General features: G+C 43.9%; 1 protein-coding gene across 2 annotated transcripts in view; it reads right to left on the bottom strand.

Annotated features, from left to right (window-relative positions):
* The window catches only part of agrn (agrin), a gene marked incomplete in the record, with an annotated part of 299,832 nt that overhangs the window by 67,662 nt on the left and 215,051 nt on the right, over positions 1-17,119 (bottom strand). For both annotated transcript variants that reach the window (XM_036212931.1, XM_024293932.2), the window contains 4 exon segments: positions 2,503-2,608; positions 3,865-4,007; positions 12,947-13,147; positions 13,226-13,423. In XM_036212931.1, the coding sequence (XP_036068824.1) occupies positions 2,503-2,608; positions 3,865-4,007; positions 12,947-13,147; positions 13,226-13,423 (648 nt within the window).

Below are 17,119 nucleotides of genomic sequence, written 5' to 3'. Positions count from 1 at the left end.
AAACGTGTTCATAAACTAGACACTCCCATTGGAGAAGCTGTGTGAAGTTTTTAGCCTCATCGCTACATGATGGAGGCTTTGGCTGTTTATCTCGTTTAAAATACTCAGAAGATACGGATGATGTTGAGAGGTTAAGTTATTTATTTTAACGAACACAAAAGCATCTATAATCATCTCTCCATTCTGGGTTCGGGACAGCAGTTTTATCTTTTTCTTACGGCGATCGTTACCTTCTAGCCTGCAGGAGCTGCATCTAAATGACAGTTTTTAGCTGCTCTTCTGTCTGTTTATAACCCAGTTTGATGGCTTGTTGTCCCGCATTAGCCCAGGAAGAGAAAAATAAAAACAATAATAATAATGTCTTGATGCAAATGAGAAAAACATCATAACATCCATGAGGAGAACGATTAGATTATCAGGAACGCTTTTTTGAACGTAACTTCTTCTTCTGCGTTTCTGTCAGCTGACAGCAGTAGATACTGATACACAAACCTACGGTGCCCTCTAGTGGTTGTTATTGGGAAACAACCGCCAAAAGGCAACCAGTTTAAGTGGGGAAAATAACAAATATATGAGCCTATTTATGTCTAACAAAATCACATATAAGTCGCTCCTGAGTATAAGTCGCACCCTTGGAAAATCTATGAAAAAAGCGCAACTTATAGTCCGGAAAATACGGTAAGTTAGTCAAAACAGCTAGCTTGTAGCTGAAATATTAGCTGAACTCCAAAACAGCCTAACAATTTTTAGTAAATGCCAAAATAGTCTAAAAAAGCTAGCAGAATGTCAATTTTTAAAACTTTAAAACCATAACTTAATTCTGAATAATAAAAAGTCAGGAATATTATTCCAGAATAAATCAATTTAAACCTTAAATAACTTTCAGTATTTTACTCTCCATGAAAATATATTTTGTCAAAATTATACAAGTTAGAAAGAATCATAAGATAACATCGGGTCATTAATAACGATAAATAAAATGATCTGAAGGGCCGGATAGAATTACCCAGAGGGCCGGATCCGGCCCCCGGGGCTCGAGTTTGACACATGTGGCTTACAGCATTCACTCTAGCGTTATCACAGGTGATGCTATACATCTGATTCATAATAATATCAAAAAGTTACAGTTTTAATTATTTAGTTTTAGTGTTCAATAAATGTTTATCCTGTTCGGTCCTCGACCTAAAGTGTGTTTTGGATTTTGGCCCCCTGTGTGATTAGTTTGACACCCCTGTAACATATGATCATATATATCGATATAGTTTACTCTGAAAGGCTGAGGAAAGTCATGGTATGGGCTCTTTAACCATTGGGCCAAAGTACTCCACCTTGGGGTGAAAGTTGTGAGCAGAAACAGAATCTTCTGGTTTTTCTGCCTCTTTACTCCACAGCCGATCCTTTTGTTGCTCATTTGGAGTTTGGAGGCCGGAGAAACAGGAGCCATAAATCACCCCGTTACTGGTGTGGATATGAGCCTCGGTTAATGCTGATGACTCGGCTGGCTCTTTTTCCACCGCTTTCCCTCTTCACAGATGGGCTTTGGACACACTTCATTTAACTTGCCACTTTCCTGCGCTCCATTCATATCTGCACTGAGCCTATTAGGACAAGGAAAAGTTTTAATTTCGTATGCTCCTGCACCCTTCAAGGGTTTCTTCCCCTTCAGTAGCGACCGTCCGCCTCGCTGTGGAATATTCGCCTCACATTTCTCTCGTCTGCTGTGTCGGGGCTCTCTGCTCAAAACACAAACGCTCCATTAAAACCGACTCCAGTTTGAGCTTTTAATGATATTAAAGAGTAAAAAACAGGTTCAGGTGTTTGAGGTCAACTGAAGTTTCGGTGAAATTCCTAAATATTCCGGCATTAGAAGCCCAGGAGTGGTGAAGGAACAGAGACTAACAATCCTTGAAGGACATGGAAGCGTGACAGTCGGCAAACGCTGCCCCGTCCTGGTCCCTTTGCCCCCCCAGGGCATTCAAACAGGATCATGCAGAATCTCTCTGCTCCCAACCTCAGACGCTCTTCATTTAGCGAGAGGCAGATGGGTAACCTTTGCTTCTCAGCCACAGACTAAACAATCAGCCTGATAAATGCCAATCAGGGCAAGCAAAGAGAGGGACTTCATTTCAGAGTGAGAGGGGAGAAGTGGCGTCCTCCGGTTCAAGAGGAAACTTTAATGTCCTAAGCTGCTGCTGAGAGTGCCTGGAACGAAAAAGTGGGTCATTAATGCGAGTGCTCGAGTCCGTGCGTCTGCCCTCGAGCGGGACTTGAACCCCCCACCCAGGAACTCCCTCCTCTGTGCGAGGACACGGCTGAAAGCCCAGCGTCTCGGAGTCAATTTAAGATGACCATGAACGACCTTCATCTTTGCTCTTTGCTTCCCAGAGAAACAGAGAGAATCACAGCTGTGACTCGTCAAAGATGACCACATGGGAGGAGGAATGAGATGGGAGTGGCGGTGAGGTATCATGGGGGGGCACCTGTCCCATGCAATGCACCAACCTGCACACGGGCCGTGATTCTGAATGGAGACGAGCTCCCGCCTGTCACATGCCGCCTTCTTCAGCTCGCACTCGTTGCTGTAGTTTTTCCCGTCGGAGCCGCAAACCTGCAGAAAACGACAACAAATTCCCACTGACGGCGTTTCCTGCAGGCAGAGAGGAAGCTCACAAACACAAAACTGCTGCTGCTGCGCTTGGAAACGAAAACTTTTATCAGAAGAAGAGAAAGAAGAAGTTGTTGTTTCTATGGCAACCACTCTGTCCAATCAGGAGTGAGCTTGTTGAAATCTGTCAAACATTTTGAGCATTGGACGTGGGGGCCAGCAGGCTCCGCCTACTTGTATTGAGGCATCTGATTGATCAGTATATAACTTGGAACACACTAAAAATATAATGACACAAAAAAAGATGATAAAGATGTCAATAAAAATGGATCAAAGCAAAAATGGTTCTTCTGACCAACAGCCGTTTATTTCTCTATAAAGGTCTATGGAAATTGCTTCTCTTACTTCCTGTTTGGAACACCAGGGGGGCGGGGCTACTCAGTCCAGTTCTCATATACAGTCCATGGCTGAGATTAGTAACACTGACATTTTTCTTCATTAAGGCCCAATCTGAATTCTTCCCTTCCCCTCCATTTGAAGGGGGGGTTTTGGTGTAACCAGGAAATGCATTTTTTAAATATGACCCTCCAAACAGGGATATGAAGTCCTTCATTCGGAGGGTAAACCTCATCGCACTGAGAAGCGCGTTTCTTCATGTGGGTGCGCTCTGAACCACAGAAGTTTACATTTAAATGGGAGTAATGATGAAAGAAAGAAAAAAAATGTAAGTAATGACTTTTTGTCATAGCATTAAAGTTATAAAACCGCTGTTGTTATGTATATTCAAGCGCTTGAGGCTCCGCGCTAACGCTAGTGGACCGTTGATTATTGGGTCTGTCATCCCGAAAGGGACGTCCGAATTATGACACGCTATTTTTGATAAACCCTCCGTTTGGAGGTCAAAACAAAGAGGAAGGGAGAGGAATTCGGGTAGGGCCTAAATGTAAGTGTGAGGTGGCTACAATATCAGGTGAAAGTCGAGGTCATGAAAGACCCACAGTTTAAAAATTACGCAAAAATCGATGAACCCCTTAACAAACACATAAAAAGAGGTTTTGAACATCAACAAAAATGGACCAACAGTGGAAAAAAATACTGTTCTTAACTCAGTTTGAGAATAATGAGGGTGTTTACACCAGGGTGAGGGAGCAGTTCTATGTACACGTACATGTATGAAAGTTGAACTGTTAAAGCTGATTGAGTGCTGACGGCTGGAAAGCTGTGCAACATGCAGGACAGTGTTCTGAGGAGAGGCCTACCACGTTATGAGGAACGCTGTCGCAGCTGAAGTCGCAGACACAGCGGTCATCCTCCGCGTCCTCGTCCCACGTGCCCCCAAAGCGCCGACAGCGGTCCTGCTCGCAGCTCTCTGCACCGGAGCCCGACCCCCCCGAGCCGCAGTCTGAAAATGAGCAGAAACACATTAGTAAATAAATGAACAATTGATTGGAAACCATGGTTTTATCTTTCAGAAGTTACCACTTTAAAACTTCCTAATCATGTGTTTCTCAGTTGGATTTATTTTCAGAACTTCCTGTTTCTGAAGGACAGAAAACTTCTCCGACTGTCAGACATCTCTTGGTGACTGTCACTTTTTTATGACAAATTCAAAGACAGAGACGTCCACCCCACCAAGTCACCAGTTCTATTCCTGCTTAGTCCATCACTTTGCCCCCCCCTTATCGTATTTACACATTAAGAGAATCATTAACGTGTAATAATTTACACCTTTCCCCTCCTGGCGGCTCACAGAGGGACCCAGAGTGCTGCTGCTGCTCTCAGATAATGAGCGTCTGCAGTTAGAGCTGCAGAATGACTTCATAAATTAGACATTTCTGTTTCCTTTTCATTTCAATTACTCCAGAAACGAGACGGGAGGAACATTCTGGAGGAACGAGCTGCTTTATGGAGGCCTGCTTCCTGATACAAGAACCAAAGTAATTACAGACTCTTCTGCTCAATCAATCTATCAGCAGAGGAACTTCTTCTCACAAAAAGATGCAGCGTGTTTCAGAAAAAAATAAAATATACAATACGGACACAAATATGAGCAAACTAATCCTGCACATGAAAACTCTGCGTTTGAAGTTTCAGTAAGCCGGGGGGGGGTTGGTGAGTGTGAGGGTTGGGTTTTAAACAGCCTGACAGATGCAGAGCGTGTCTGACAGGGAGAGGCCGCCTCAAGTTGGTTTGTTATTCAGAGAAGCAGTGAGGTAGGTCCACGTGGAGCAGGGGTCCCCAAGGTTTTTCTTGTGAGGGCCACATAACTGTTTTCCTCCCTGATGTGCACCCGGGGTCGGTTTGTACAGAAAAAGTGTAACAGTCACAGCCGTAATGATTTATGGTTTTCCAATAAGACACATTTAGCCAAATTTTAAATAATTCATTTCTGTAATCTTCATAGAAAAGATAATACTAAAACATTTTAAACAATTTGATAATAGCATTACCTGCGATAATGCTAGTGTGAATGCTGTAAGCTGAAGTTATTTGCTGAAAATGCTGAAACTGATAGCTAGCTAAAATATTAGCGAAATACCAGATTAGCCTAAAAAACTCTAAATGAGCTAAAACAGCTAGCATGAAACTGCAGCATCAGCTAAACCCCAAAATAGCCTAGAAAAGGCTGAAGTTATTTGCTGAAAACTCTGAAGCTGATAGCTAGCTAAAATATTAGCAAAGTACCAGATTAGCCTAAAAAGCTCAAAAAATTCTGAATGAGCCAAAACAGCTAGCATAGCGCTTAAGCATTAGCTAACCTTCAAATTAACCTAAAAAACAGGAAAAATGTCTAACTTAGCTAAAACAGCTACACGCAGCTGAAATATTAGCTAAACCCCTAGAAATCCTTAGTAACTGCCAAGTTGAAAAAGATAGCATGGAAAGAGCTGAATACTTCAGTAGCTGAATGAGCTGAAGACCTATAGACGTCCAGAAAAAGGAATGGAAGAAAAATAATAATAAAGAAGTCAAGAAAAAGTGAATCACTGTTGTGTGAATCTGTTAAACCCATAAACATTCTCTCCCGTCATAGCTCAGACTGTAGAAGGGTGGAATAAAAAGTCGTGTTCTATGAGGGTCTCGATTGCCCAGATTGACATCTGGAGGGCCGGATCCGGCCCGCGGGCCGTAGGGACACCAGACGTGGAGGACGGTCCTCCTGCAGACGGCCCAGCTGTGGTGGAGCGTCCTCCTCCTGTCTGCGTGTCTTCTTTTAGAGCTCCTTCCAGCCCATATTGATGTGCTTCCTCTAATTGCTAAATCAATGTAGCAGTGATGGAAGCACCACTTAGCCAAACCCATCTTCTTAAGTAGATTATGGAGAAGGTCACGATGCTAGGGGGGCAGATGAGGCACTGGCTGTTCTCTGATATAGGTCATCAGGAACGGGCGTGAGAGCCCGGCGTGGTCGATACAGTGAAGGAGCCCTGACTTTATTATCTGAGGACGCCACAGGGGGGCTGGAGCTGTGTGCGGACTAACAGGCCGACCCCCCCACCATAAACATCAGGACAAGTTAAGGATTCACTCCGTCTCCATTTGAAACCCACATAACCTCAACCCCTGATGCTTTTACTTGATTAGCTGCTCTAGAAACATATTGATTTTACTCTACGTAATAATATTAGCATAACATTTCATAACAGAGGTAATTTCCTTCGTAAAAGCTTTTCAACCGACAACGATTTCTTTGTGGTCTGAGCTAAAACAGCGAGGTAAGAAGCGGAGGCAGCGACCGCCAAAGGGATGTGGGGCCAATTCCTGTTCCTCACAGAGAGCAGATAAATAAAAAAAAGAGGTAAGACATTAGAATAGAATAAATAAAAGTGAAGGCCACAGCGGGGTCCTAATTAGCCCCGGTGCTTTGATGTGTCCGCCGCCTGCCCGCGCTGCATTCAAACCTTTCACTTCATAAATTCCACATTAATCTACTGCAGCTCAATCATGTGGGAGAGCTGCACATTTGTACCCGAGGACGCTCCGTTAAGAGACCAGGATCCAGCAGGAGGAGCACAAAAATAACATCCATGAAAAATACAGGCAGTTTGACAGAAGACAGAACTGAAGGACACGCCGCGCCGTCAAAACGCTCTGATGAGGAGGTAAAACAGCGGAGAGAGGGCGAACAATAAATAAAAGGAGACGTGAGGGAAAATGTGCGTCTGACAGCGCCTGCTTGTTGTGTTTCCTCTCAGTTATAGAGCTTGTCTTTGTATTTTGATGGAAACATTTTAAATGGGTAACAGAAATATTTCAATGTTTTAGGGGGAGGGGGAAACTGGTTTAAACTCTTAATGACGTTCAGTGGGTGGAGCCTGGTTGAAACTATCAGTTTCATGTTCAGTGGGAGGAGTCTGGTTTGAACTCTCTGTCATGTTCAGTAGGTAGACCCTGGTTTAACCCTTCCACTCTCTTTGGGTTCCAGACGACTCCACCCACATATTGATGTGTGATCCCTCCCATGACAAATGTGGACAAAGGTGGACAGGATTTTATGTCTGCCATGGACATTAGTGAAACTCAAAAATCAATGATAAAAAAAAGTTCAGCGCACTGTCTTGTGGGGTCCAGATGACCCACTTTTAATGTAAACAAGCCAAGGAGAGCGGAAGGGTTACAATACCCCTTCATGTATCGTGGGCGGAGCGTCGATTAAACTTCCTGTCGTGTTCAGTGGGAGGAGTCTGGTTTGAACTCTGTAACATATTCAGAGAGTAGAGCCTAGTTTAAGATACCCCTTCATCTAGCCCTTCTGCTCTCCTTGGCTTGTTTACGTTAAAAGTGGGGTCATCTGGACCCCACAAGACAGTGCGCTGAACTTTTTTTTATCATTGATTTTTGAGTTTCACTAATGTCCATGGCAGACATAAAATCCTGTCCAGCTTTGTCCACATTTGTCATGGGAGGGATCACACATCAACATAGGAGGAGCCTAGTTTAAACTCTATCACATTCAGTGGGCGGAACCTGGTTTAAAATACTCTATCATGTGTAGTGGGCGGAGCTTTGTTTAAACTTCCTGTCATATTTAGGGGCGGAGCCTTGTTTAAACTTCCTGTCATTTTTAGGGGCGGAGCCTGGTTTAAACTTCCAGTTTTATGTTCAGTGGGTAGAACCTGGTTTAAAATACTCTTTCATGTATAGTGGGCGGAGCCTGGATTAGAACTTCCTATCATGTATATCGTGTAGAGGGCGGAGCCCAATTTCAATTACTCATCAGGTTAAGTGGGAGGAGCCTGGTTTAAACTTCCTGTCATATACAGTTGGAGGAGCCTGCTTTAAAACACCTTGTTATTTGTAGTGGGCGGAGCCTAGTTTAAACTCACCTGGTTGTCCTGTGGGAAGAACCTTGTTTTAGCTACCCAGTCATGTGTAGTAGGAGGAGCCTACTTTAAACTCTGTATCATAGGAAGTGGTCAGAGCCTGCTTTAAACTACTCCATCATGTTCAGTGGGCGGAGCCTACCTTAAACTACCATCCCATGCGCTCCTCCTCCTATCGTGTTTATTACGTGGGCCGGGCTGGCGGCTGAGCTCTGCTCTCACACGCCACTTCGTCAGTGTCGGTAGAAGGAGCTGAGGCCAGGCCTACCCGAGTGTGAAATTAAACAGGTGATAAATTTCCCTGTATGGCCAACTGTGGAAACGCCGTCATTTTTCATTACTACTAAATAAAAGGCAGAAGAAAATAACTTCAATTTTGATGCTGTTTGCTCTCCTTCTCCCAACAAGACTAATGAGGGTGGTTTTTAAGGCAGCTCTGCATTAGTGAATAAATCACATGTTCACTTCCTCTCAGCCTCATGTTTAATTTCACATGGGTGATGCAAAGCTTTGCTTCTGTCTACAATAGAGCAAGAGAAAACTGCACACCATGAAGTGACAGCGGTGCTCTGTCATGCAATATATAGTCCTAATTTTGTCCAAAGCCAGCACTCATACAGGCAGGCAGAGCCGCATCTATCAGCATCACATCTTCATGACAGTCTCCATTCAGAAAGGTGAGCAAACAAAACAATTCAGGAGCAGTTTGGTTTGAGTTACAGCTCCGACTCAGTGAAGCAGCTGCAGAAAAAGACCCCCGCAGCAGCAGCTGCCCCCTGGGTGAGGCTGATCGATCCCTGACAATCCAGCCTCCAAGCAGTCTGCAAAACAGGGGTGTCGCTATTGTCAAGAGGCGCAATTTGGATGAAGAGCAGTGCAAAACGAAGGGAGACATGAGTGGGCGGGACAGCGGGGAGCGAAAAAGAACAGAGATGCTTTTGTGTAAACCTGATGGTTCCTCTGAACCAAAATGAGCAGGACGTTCTCAGATTCCCCCGGAGAGGCGCATGAAGAGGTTTTACCCCAATAACCCACCACCAGACAATGGAGACCCATGTACGAGTGTCTGTTTGTCTGTGTGTGTTTTTGTGAGTATTTATGTGTCTGTTTTTTTTTTTCTTATCTCGAAGACCCAGAGTGCTTTACAGTCACACTCACATTCATACACTCCACCTCTGAACTCTGGCACCAAGAAACCACCAGAGGCAAGGTGGGGTTCAGTGTCTTGCCCCAGGACACTTCCACACATGGGTGGGAATCAAACCTGCAATCCTCCAATCAGAGGTTGACCGCCTTAACACTGTCCAATGTTTGTGGGTGAGTGTGTATATCTCCATGTGTAAGAGTATTTGTGTGTTCGTGTGTGTTTACAGTCGGCCTTCATCAGAATTGACCCCTTGATGCTGAATTTATTTTCAGCGATTAAATTAAGAATCCCTCCTTTTTGTGTTTTCAGGTAAAAGTTAAATGAAGATCGTTTTGAAGCTGAAGTGGTTTGATGTGCATCAAAGGGCTAAAGACCCACTCCAACGAGAATCGTGTTTTTGGTGTTTTTAAACATGTTCTTGTAGTATTTTTCTCATGATAGAGGACATGTATGAAAAACCATTTGCACTTCTGAGTATTTCCTTTTGGATCAGAAGCATTCATTCATTGATTCATCTATCCATCTTCTCGTCCGCTTCTTCCCCTTCAGGGTCGTGGGTGTGCCGGAGCCTATCCCGGCTACTGAAGGGCGAAGGCGGGGTTTACCCTGGACAGGTCGCCAGTCTGTCGCAGGGCCACAATCACACACACATGCACTCACATTCTCGTACTCTCACATTCACACCTAGGGGCAATTTAGAGTCACCAATTAACCTATGAAGCATGTTTTTGGACGGTGGGAGGAAGCCGGAGTCCCCGGTGAAAACCCACGCATGCACGGGGAGAACATGCAAACTCCACACAGAAAGGTCCCAGCCGGGATTTGAACCGGGGCCTTCTCGCTGTGAGGCAAGAGTGCTAACCACTGCACTACCGTGCAGCCCAAACACACGCAATAGCCCCCAGTGGGGTTTGAACTGGCAACGTCTTGATTGCCAGAGCAGGAGCTCTAATCGCTAGGCCATCTGGAAGGTGGATCAGAAGCAGATTTTAAAAAATCCCAGGTTTCCGACACAACAACTGACACAGACGGGCCAAAGTCTCCCTTTTCTGATTCTGATGCTTTCACTTACAGACAAATAGATCCATGAACGCCTTTGTTGTCCTTGTCTGAGCTGGAATCTGGATCAGAACTGTACGGCTGTTAGGCGTCAGCGTTCTATCTCCCCCTCTGGTCATCATAGGGAGCCGTCCCCTGAGTTCCTACACCTCCCAGCTGCCCCAGCACACCGTTCCCTGATGTCGATCACCTGACTCTCATCTGACAATCACCCACAAGAAAGATAGGCACTGCACCGCCTGACAGACGGTCTGCAGAGGTTCTAGCAGACTGTTTGCAGAGGTTCTGGAAGATGGTCTGCAGAGGTTCTGGTACAATGTCTGCAGAGGTTCTAGCATAATGCTACTGCTTCACCTCATGAGGCTCTAAAAGCAGAACCGCTGACAATGGCGGGCAGGAAACAAGACAAAAAAGGAAAGAATGAAAAACCCCAGGCAAGCAATCAAAGTGGAAGTGGATTCTCGGCATTACTTTGCTCAGCCCTCCATCTTTGCCCTCTTCTCTCCAGCCATCCCTCCTGCTGGCAGGTGTAATCTGCTCGCCTTCACACCTTGCCAGAGGATGTCTGAGCTCGCTGAAACGGACCGCTGCCCACAGGGAAACCGTGTTGCCACTATCTGCATGACAACCACAGGCTGCCGGGTTGCTCCCCTCGGCGCCGTTCATATGAAGTGTGGAATGAGGAATCGCAATATTCCGCTTCAGCGTGCTCGTGCATATCAGCCTATAATCTGCACGCTGCTTAGGAGCTCATTCCTGCAGAATGTGGACGAACAACGGAGCCAAAGGTGTGAAAATCAGGAAGGATCCATCGGAGCGCCGCCGGTCACACATCTACAGACCTAACATGACGTAGGAGATGAACTGGTTCATTCCAAACACACAAAACGTGAACTAAACAATAACACAACCGAATAGGACACCATGGAATTTTCCTGAAAAACTCACAACCTGTTCATCCACTGCACTTAAGCTAACATTTGCATTAGCATTTCATAATAAACCAAAGAAAGGAAAATTTGATCAATTTATAAACTCCAACCAAGGTTTGCTATCGTTGTGACCTATTGTTAGATCTTGAAGTTGAGTCATCAGATCTATTTTTAGTGGTCTTCTGAGACATTTCATCACCTTCACCACCTTCATCATCTTCATCACCTTCATCATCTTTATCACCTTCATCATCTTCATCATCTTCATCACCTTCATCACCTTCACCACCTTCATCACCTTCACCACCTTCACCATCTTCATCACCTTCATCATCTTCATCACATTCACCACCTTCATCACCTCCATTATCTTCATCATCTTTACCACCTTCATCCCCTTCATCACCTTAACCACCTTCATCACCTTCATCATCTTTACCACCTTCATCATCTTCATCACCTTCCCCACCTTCATCACCTTCATTATCTTCATCACCTTCATCACCTTCATCATCTTCATCACCTTCACCACCTTCATCATCTTCTTCCCCTTTATCATCTTCATTACCTTCATCACCTTCACCACCTTCATTATCTTCACCACCTTCATCATCTTCATCACATTCACCACCTTCATCACATTTACCACCTTCATCACCCTTACCATCTTCATCATCTTCATCACCTTCACCACTTTCATCATCTTCATCACCTTCATCATCTTCACCACCTCCATCATCTTCATCACCTTCATCATCTTCACCACCTTCATCATCTTCATCACCTTCATCACCTTCATCACCTTCACGACTTTTATCACCTTCATCACCTTCATCACCTTCATCACCTTCATCACCTTCCCCACCTTCATCACCTTCATCGTTGTAGCTTTCTTTGCACAGTACTTGTGTTACCTGCTTTAAAGTAAAGCTTTTGCATAATGGCTGCATGGTAAATTCACATGTTCAGCCAAAGGAGTTCATAACAGTCAATGAGAGACAGATGCATAAACAGTATTAGCTCAAAGAAATGATGGAACATAACGAATCATTTTTTTCTACAATATGACTGTTGATTTGCTTCATTTATTAAGCTTTTTCTTTCTTTTGTCACATTTGTAAATAAGGATCATTTTAGGTCCTCATCTTCATCGTTTTCTGATTTCTTAAAGTTGAGTCATTGCGACTGGACTGAAAATCTTCTTCCTCGAGACGTTTAGTTGCTCATCCAAACGGTTTAAGCATTTGTGTGTGTGCACATGTGAGAATGGCTGTAAGCCATCTGGATGAGCAGTAAAACGTTTTTGTCCAGTCGACATCAGGACGTCACCTGGATGAATGCGACCCTCCACTGATCGTTTCTGTGGCTTGTTGTGTCGTCGGTTTGGTTCAGATCCAAACTCGCTCCTCCAGTGGAGGAACGTCTGCATCTCTGGTTCTCTCTTTTCAAACTGATAATAATATTATTAATATTATTATCAACAGGATGCTGCCTGAGCAGTAAATGTCTCCAAGAGTTTTATTCATTTCCATTCTTTTGTATGATGCACCAACCTCTGAAAGAAGGATTATTATACTTTTATTATAATGAGAGTTTTAGAAATATTTATCATAATTTGATGAACCATCAGAGAGGGAGACGCCTGTGGTCACATTCATCCTTGACTGAAGAAAAACTGAAGATCCAGTAAAAGTGTTTTTGTTTACAGACTCCCACTATAATGTCAGTATTCTGACATGCAGCTGCAATCAAAGCCTGTCATTATGAAAATCCCCCGATGACTAAATGTTGGATCACAGGTTAGTTGGCAAAGATAATTACGCTGCTCCGTTGGACGACTGCTTAACATAATTACAACATTTCCAAGTCCATTTCCTACCTTCCTCACAGCTGCCGTCCTTCTCCACATCAATTTTCCTGTTCTGGAGGCAGGAGGAGCGCCGGAGTTCGCACTCATTGTCGTAAGTTTTGCCGTCGCTCCCACACAGCGGGGCGAAGGCCTCGCCGACGCACTGCTGACACTCGCACTTGTTCTGGACGCACAGGGCCCCCCAGGCGCAAACTGTGGCTCCGCATGTTTCTGCGTCACACAGGACACAACTGGACGTTAGGCCGAAAACCCCAAAAGGAAACCACACGTGAACCTGCGAGGACTTACTGCACGCTCCCTGGCTGACCACCTGCAGCTCCAGCTGCTCCGTGCACTCTCTCACGTGCAGCTCACACTCGTTGTCGTAGGTGTTTCCATCACTGCCGCACACGGGCTGGTGGGACTTCACACACTCGGACGAGCACACACAGCGTTTGCTCTGAAAGTCGCAGATCGCCCCGAAGGAGCAGTTGGCACAGGCTTCATCTGGACGGAATAAAGAGAACGTGGATTACAACAGGAAGTCCGGTTCTTTAGAGACAGAACAATGACAGCATTCGTTTGATATTAAATTCCTCCATGAATCAGTAAACGTGAACGATGTCAGCAGCAGTTGTTTGGTTGGTTTGGTGCCTGAAGTTCTGAGCTCAGGTCCACCTGAGGTTTGTTCAGCTGACTTGCACCAATGAGATAAAACAAAACAAACTTGCACATCTATTATAACATGTCTCAGATGTGTTTTCAAGTTCAAATCAAATAAATTTAATAATAAAAAAACTACTTTACTGATTGAATTTGTGAGAGTTAAGAAGAAAAAGTCTCTGATGATAAACAAAATTCAAAACACATTTCCAAAAATGAAACTGAGTGACAGAACATGAGCAGCCAGTAAAGTTTAATGCAGAAATCAAACCTTTCCTGAAGTCTATCAATCAGGACTTTATGGCAGAGCGGTCAGAATCTGAAGCAACTGCCAGGAAAGAAGCCTGACTGAAGCGGTCAAATGACTCTGGAAGCGTTTTAAAGCATGGAGAAAAGGATTCTCTGGACTGAGGAGAGAAGAACTCAGAGTTTTGGATTGAATGACAATTGCTGAATCTACAGGAAACCAAGAGCTGCTCTTCACCTGACTATTACAGCTCAGTGGAGAGAATTGGTGCCGGCACAGTTCCTTGTTATTGCTTCCAACAAAAACCAGAATTCCAGTTAAAGGAGAGAACTGTCACACTTTACTTAATGCATCCATGATGGTTTATAGAGTGTTTTTATTGGATGACAGGAAAGCTTTGGAGATTTTGGGTTTGAGCATCTGTTTAAGAAAATTAGAGCTGCCACTAACGATTATTTTAACAGTCGACTCATCACCGATTATTTTTTCAGATTAGTCAACAAATCAGGTCATGAGCAAAGTGGATGTAAAACACACATTTAACCATCATTAGCTTTAAACTAACTAAAAATAAAGAAGATGATAGTTTCCTTATTGAACTTTTAATGAATCGTTCAGCCTCTGTCCTTCATAATATGAAGTAACGACTAATCGACTATTAAATTAGTCGTCGACAATTTAATAGACGATTAATCATTGATTAGTCGAATAGTCGTGGCAGCCCTAAAGAAAATATTTTTATAGTTAATTTTCCTCCAAAAATACCAACAAAACCAGAAAACACATGAGCTTAAATGAGGGGGGGGGGGGACACAAGGCATCAGAGCACTTTTGTCAAGAACTACATTAGCACATTCCCCATCACCTTCAATTAGGGGCAGGCTAATAACCACAGCTGATTAGCACTAATGGAGGGAGGCAAAGCTGCCCACTGGAACGCTTCACATCATTCATCAATTTATTACTCTTTGATAGTCTTGCATCTCCTTCATCTCTTCATCGAGAGGCAGCAGACGCTGCGTTCTCCCATGAAGAGACTGAGCACTAAGACTGAGCGGTGACGCCCTGACGTAACGCTGTCATCTCACAGAAACCTTACTTTATTACGATCACGCTTCGTCATCAGTCCAAAAACAGACTTGAACTCAGTCAGTCTGAACACATGTTTTTGGTTTGTAACCCTGCAAGCAATATGTGGTCATGTGACGCGAAGGTTACTGTGAAAGCGAGTTCAATGTTCCAAGTTCTATTCAGTCTTTGCTCAGTTTTATCTATGGGTATGCTGCGGGTTGCAGTGAGCCACACAGGATTCCTACAAGTTTCTTCAAGTTAAATTTCAGACTTTTTAGCCCGTTTTTAAGGCCATGCATATAAAAAATAAAGAACAGATTTTTCAGCTTATTCCCATTTAGGTATTCAAACTGAAGCTTGTTGCTCTTTGAGGTCTGTGCTGTGATGCTCATTCAGCCTGTTGGTGCATAATGATAGGTTCATTTGATCAAAACAATTGTGGTTAAAAAGTTTTGATAAGAAATAAGAACTGGAGACATTTCAAAAACATTATTTTTAAGGTTCAGATATTAAAATCTAAGATTTTTTAAGCTTTTTTGTGGGTATTATTTCCAAATTCATGAATTCAGTGCTTTTGTACACAACATGTAAGGGTAAGTATTTTAATGTCACGTCTACAAGCTTTTCCCAACAGCTTTTTTCGTCTGCTCCTGATTCACAAACATTCACAATGTTTGTGAGTGCACCCCGGACAGGTGCATGTGACAGAGACAAACAACGCCAACCGAACCAGGCTAGAAGTCGGTAGATTTTTTCTGCAAAGTTGGACCATTGTACATTAAATCGAGATCCTTGTGGTCAGTTGGTGTACTACAATCGGATTCAGGAGTATTTGTTTTCAATGGAGCTTCAATCTGGAAGTTGAAGTGTTCGCCCTGAACTACTGACATAATCGACTCTGATGTATCCTGTAAGGTGATCTTTGATGTGTTTGATCGCTCGTGTCCACCTTGTTTGAATCTGAACAAAACCAAAGAAAAGCTAAAGAATCGTGTTTCCCTCCAGCTGTGAATTCATCAAACCGATTCCTGGTGTTTGAAGACAAACACAAAGCTGCTTTGGTGTTAAACTGCACACCATGACTCACGCCAGACATGGGGATTAGAGCCTTTTTGGTGCTTCAGGTTTTTAAGTGGAACTAAGTCCAAAATCTAGGAACTGCTTTAAATAAAACCAGAACAATCCCATTTCAATATAATACTGTGATAGCGATGTTGTTTTTGCCATGTACCACATTAATTTACAACAAAAATGTCTTTGCTCCTCCTATCTAAACGCCGCAGGTACATGTGGAGGTTTTACTACAAAAAAAGCCCTTCAGGTTGGACTTTCTGCTGTAAAAAAAAAAAACGAAATGTAAGCGTTTTAAATGGGGTCTCTGTGGTCACGGCTCTTCTGTGGCTGCAGCAGCAATAAATCCAAAAGTGGTGGTGGCGAGTGTTGTCCTTTATCGGGCCCTGTGTTCTGATAGCATCCTTGCTTCTTTATCATCTCCTGCCCCTCGCACCTGGCTCTCCACACTGCCTGATCCTCCAGACTACATGCATCACAGGCAAGAAAGAGAGGAAGCTGGTGATAAAAGTCAGGGGCAAAAGGGAACAGCTGCTGTTACAAATAATGTCTCAAGTTTCACTTTGCTGGTTCGGTCGATTCCAACTCACTTATCACCAACATTAAAAATCCTGATCTCTTTTTTATCTCCAAAATGACTGTTAGTAATTCACACTTTCAGGTAGAAGGTGTCGAAAGGTGCTGTTTCCCTCACACAACAGGACTAACGAGATGCTAGATCAACACGGATCCGTTTTCTCTCTTTATGTGCTCGACTGTACAAGCTTGAAGGAGAATTCCATCCTGTTTGCCGGATCAGAACCAGATATTTAATGGCTTTCTCCCTGCGAGACTTAATAATATTTCATACTAAAAACCTTTTCTGAATTAGTTTGGCAGATAGACTGCGGCGCAGCGGCGAGCTGAGCCAGGTAAGCAGTGGATCCAGTCCAACTCGGGCTCTCAGTCGGCACCAGCGTCTGGCCAGAGAAACGCTGCCAGGGTTTGATATGTTTTAGGTAAAGAGACGGGCTGAGCATCAAACACTTTCATAGCAACATTTGGGAAAACTCAGAGCCAGTGCCGGTACTGGAGCTGGAATGTGCAGAGTTCATCACAAGTCTGACAAGATAATAGCAGCAATAAGGTTTTCCTGATGTCCATGGCGTCGG

The sequence above is a fragment of the Oryzias melastigma genome, linkage group LG7 (assembly GCF_002922805.2).
Source record: "Oryzias melastigma strain HK-1 linkage group LG7, ASM292280v2, whole genome shotgun sequence".
Classification (NCBI taxonomy): Eukaryota; Metazoa; Chordata; class Actinopteri; order Beloniformes; family Adrianichthyidae; genus Oryzias; species Oryzias melastigma.
This window is presented reverse-complemented; position numbering and strand designations above follow the sequence as displayed.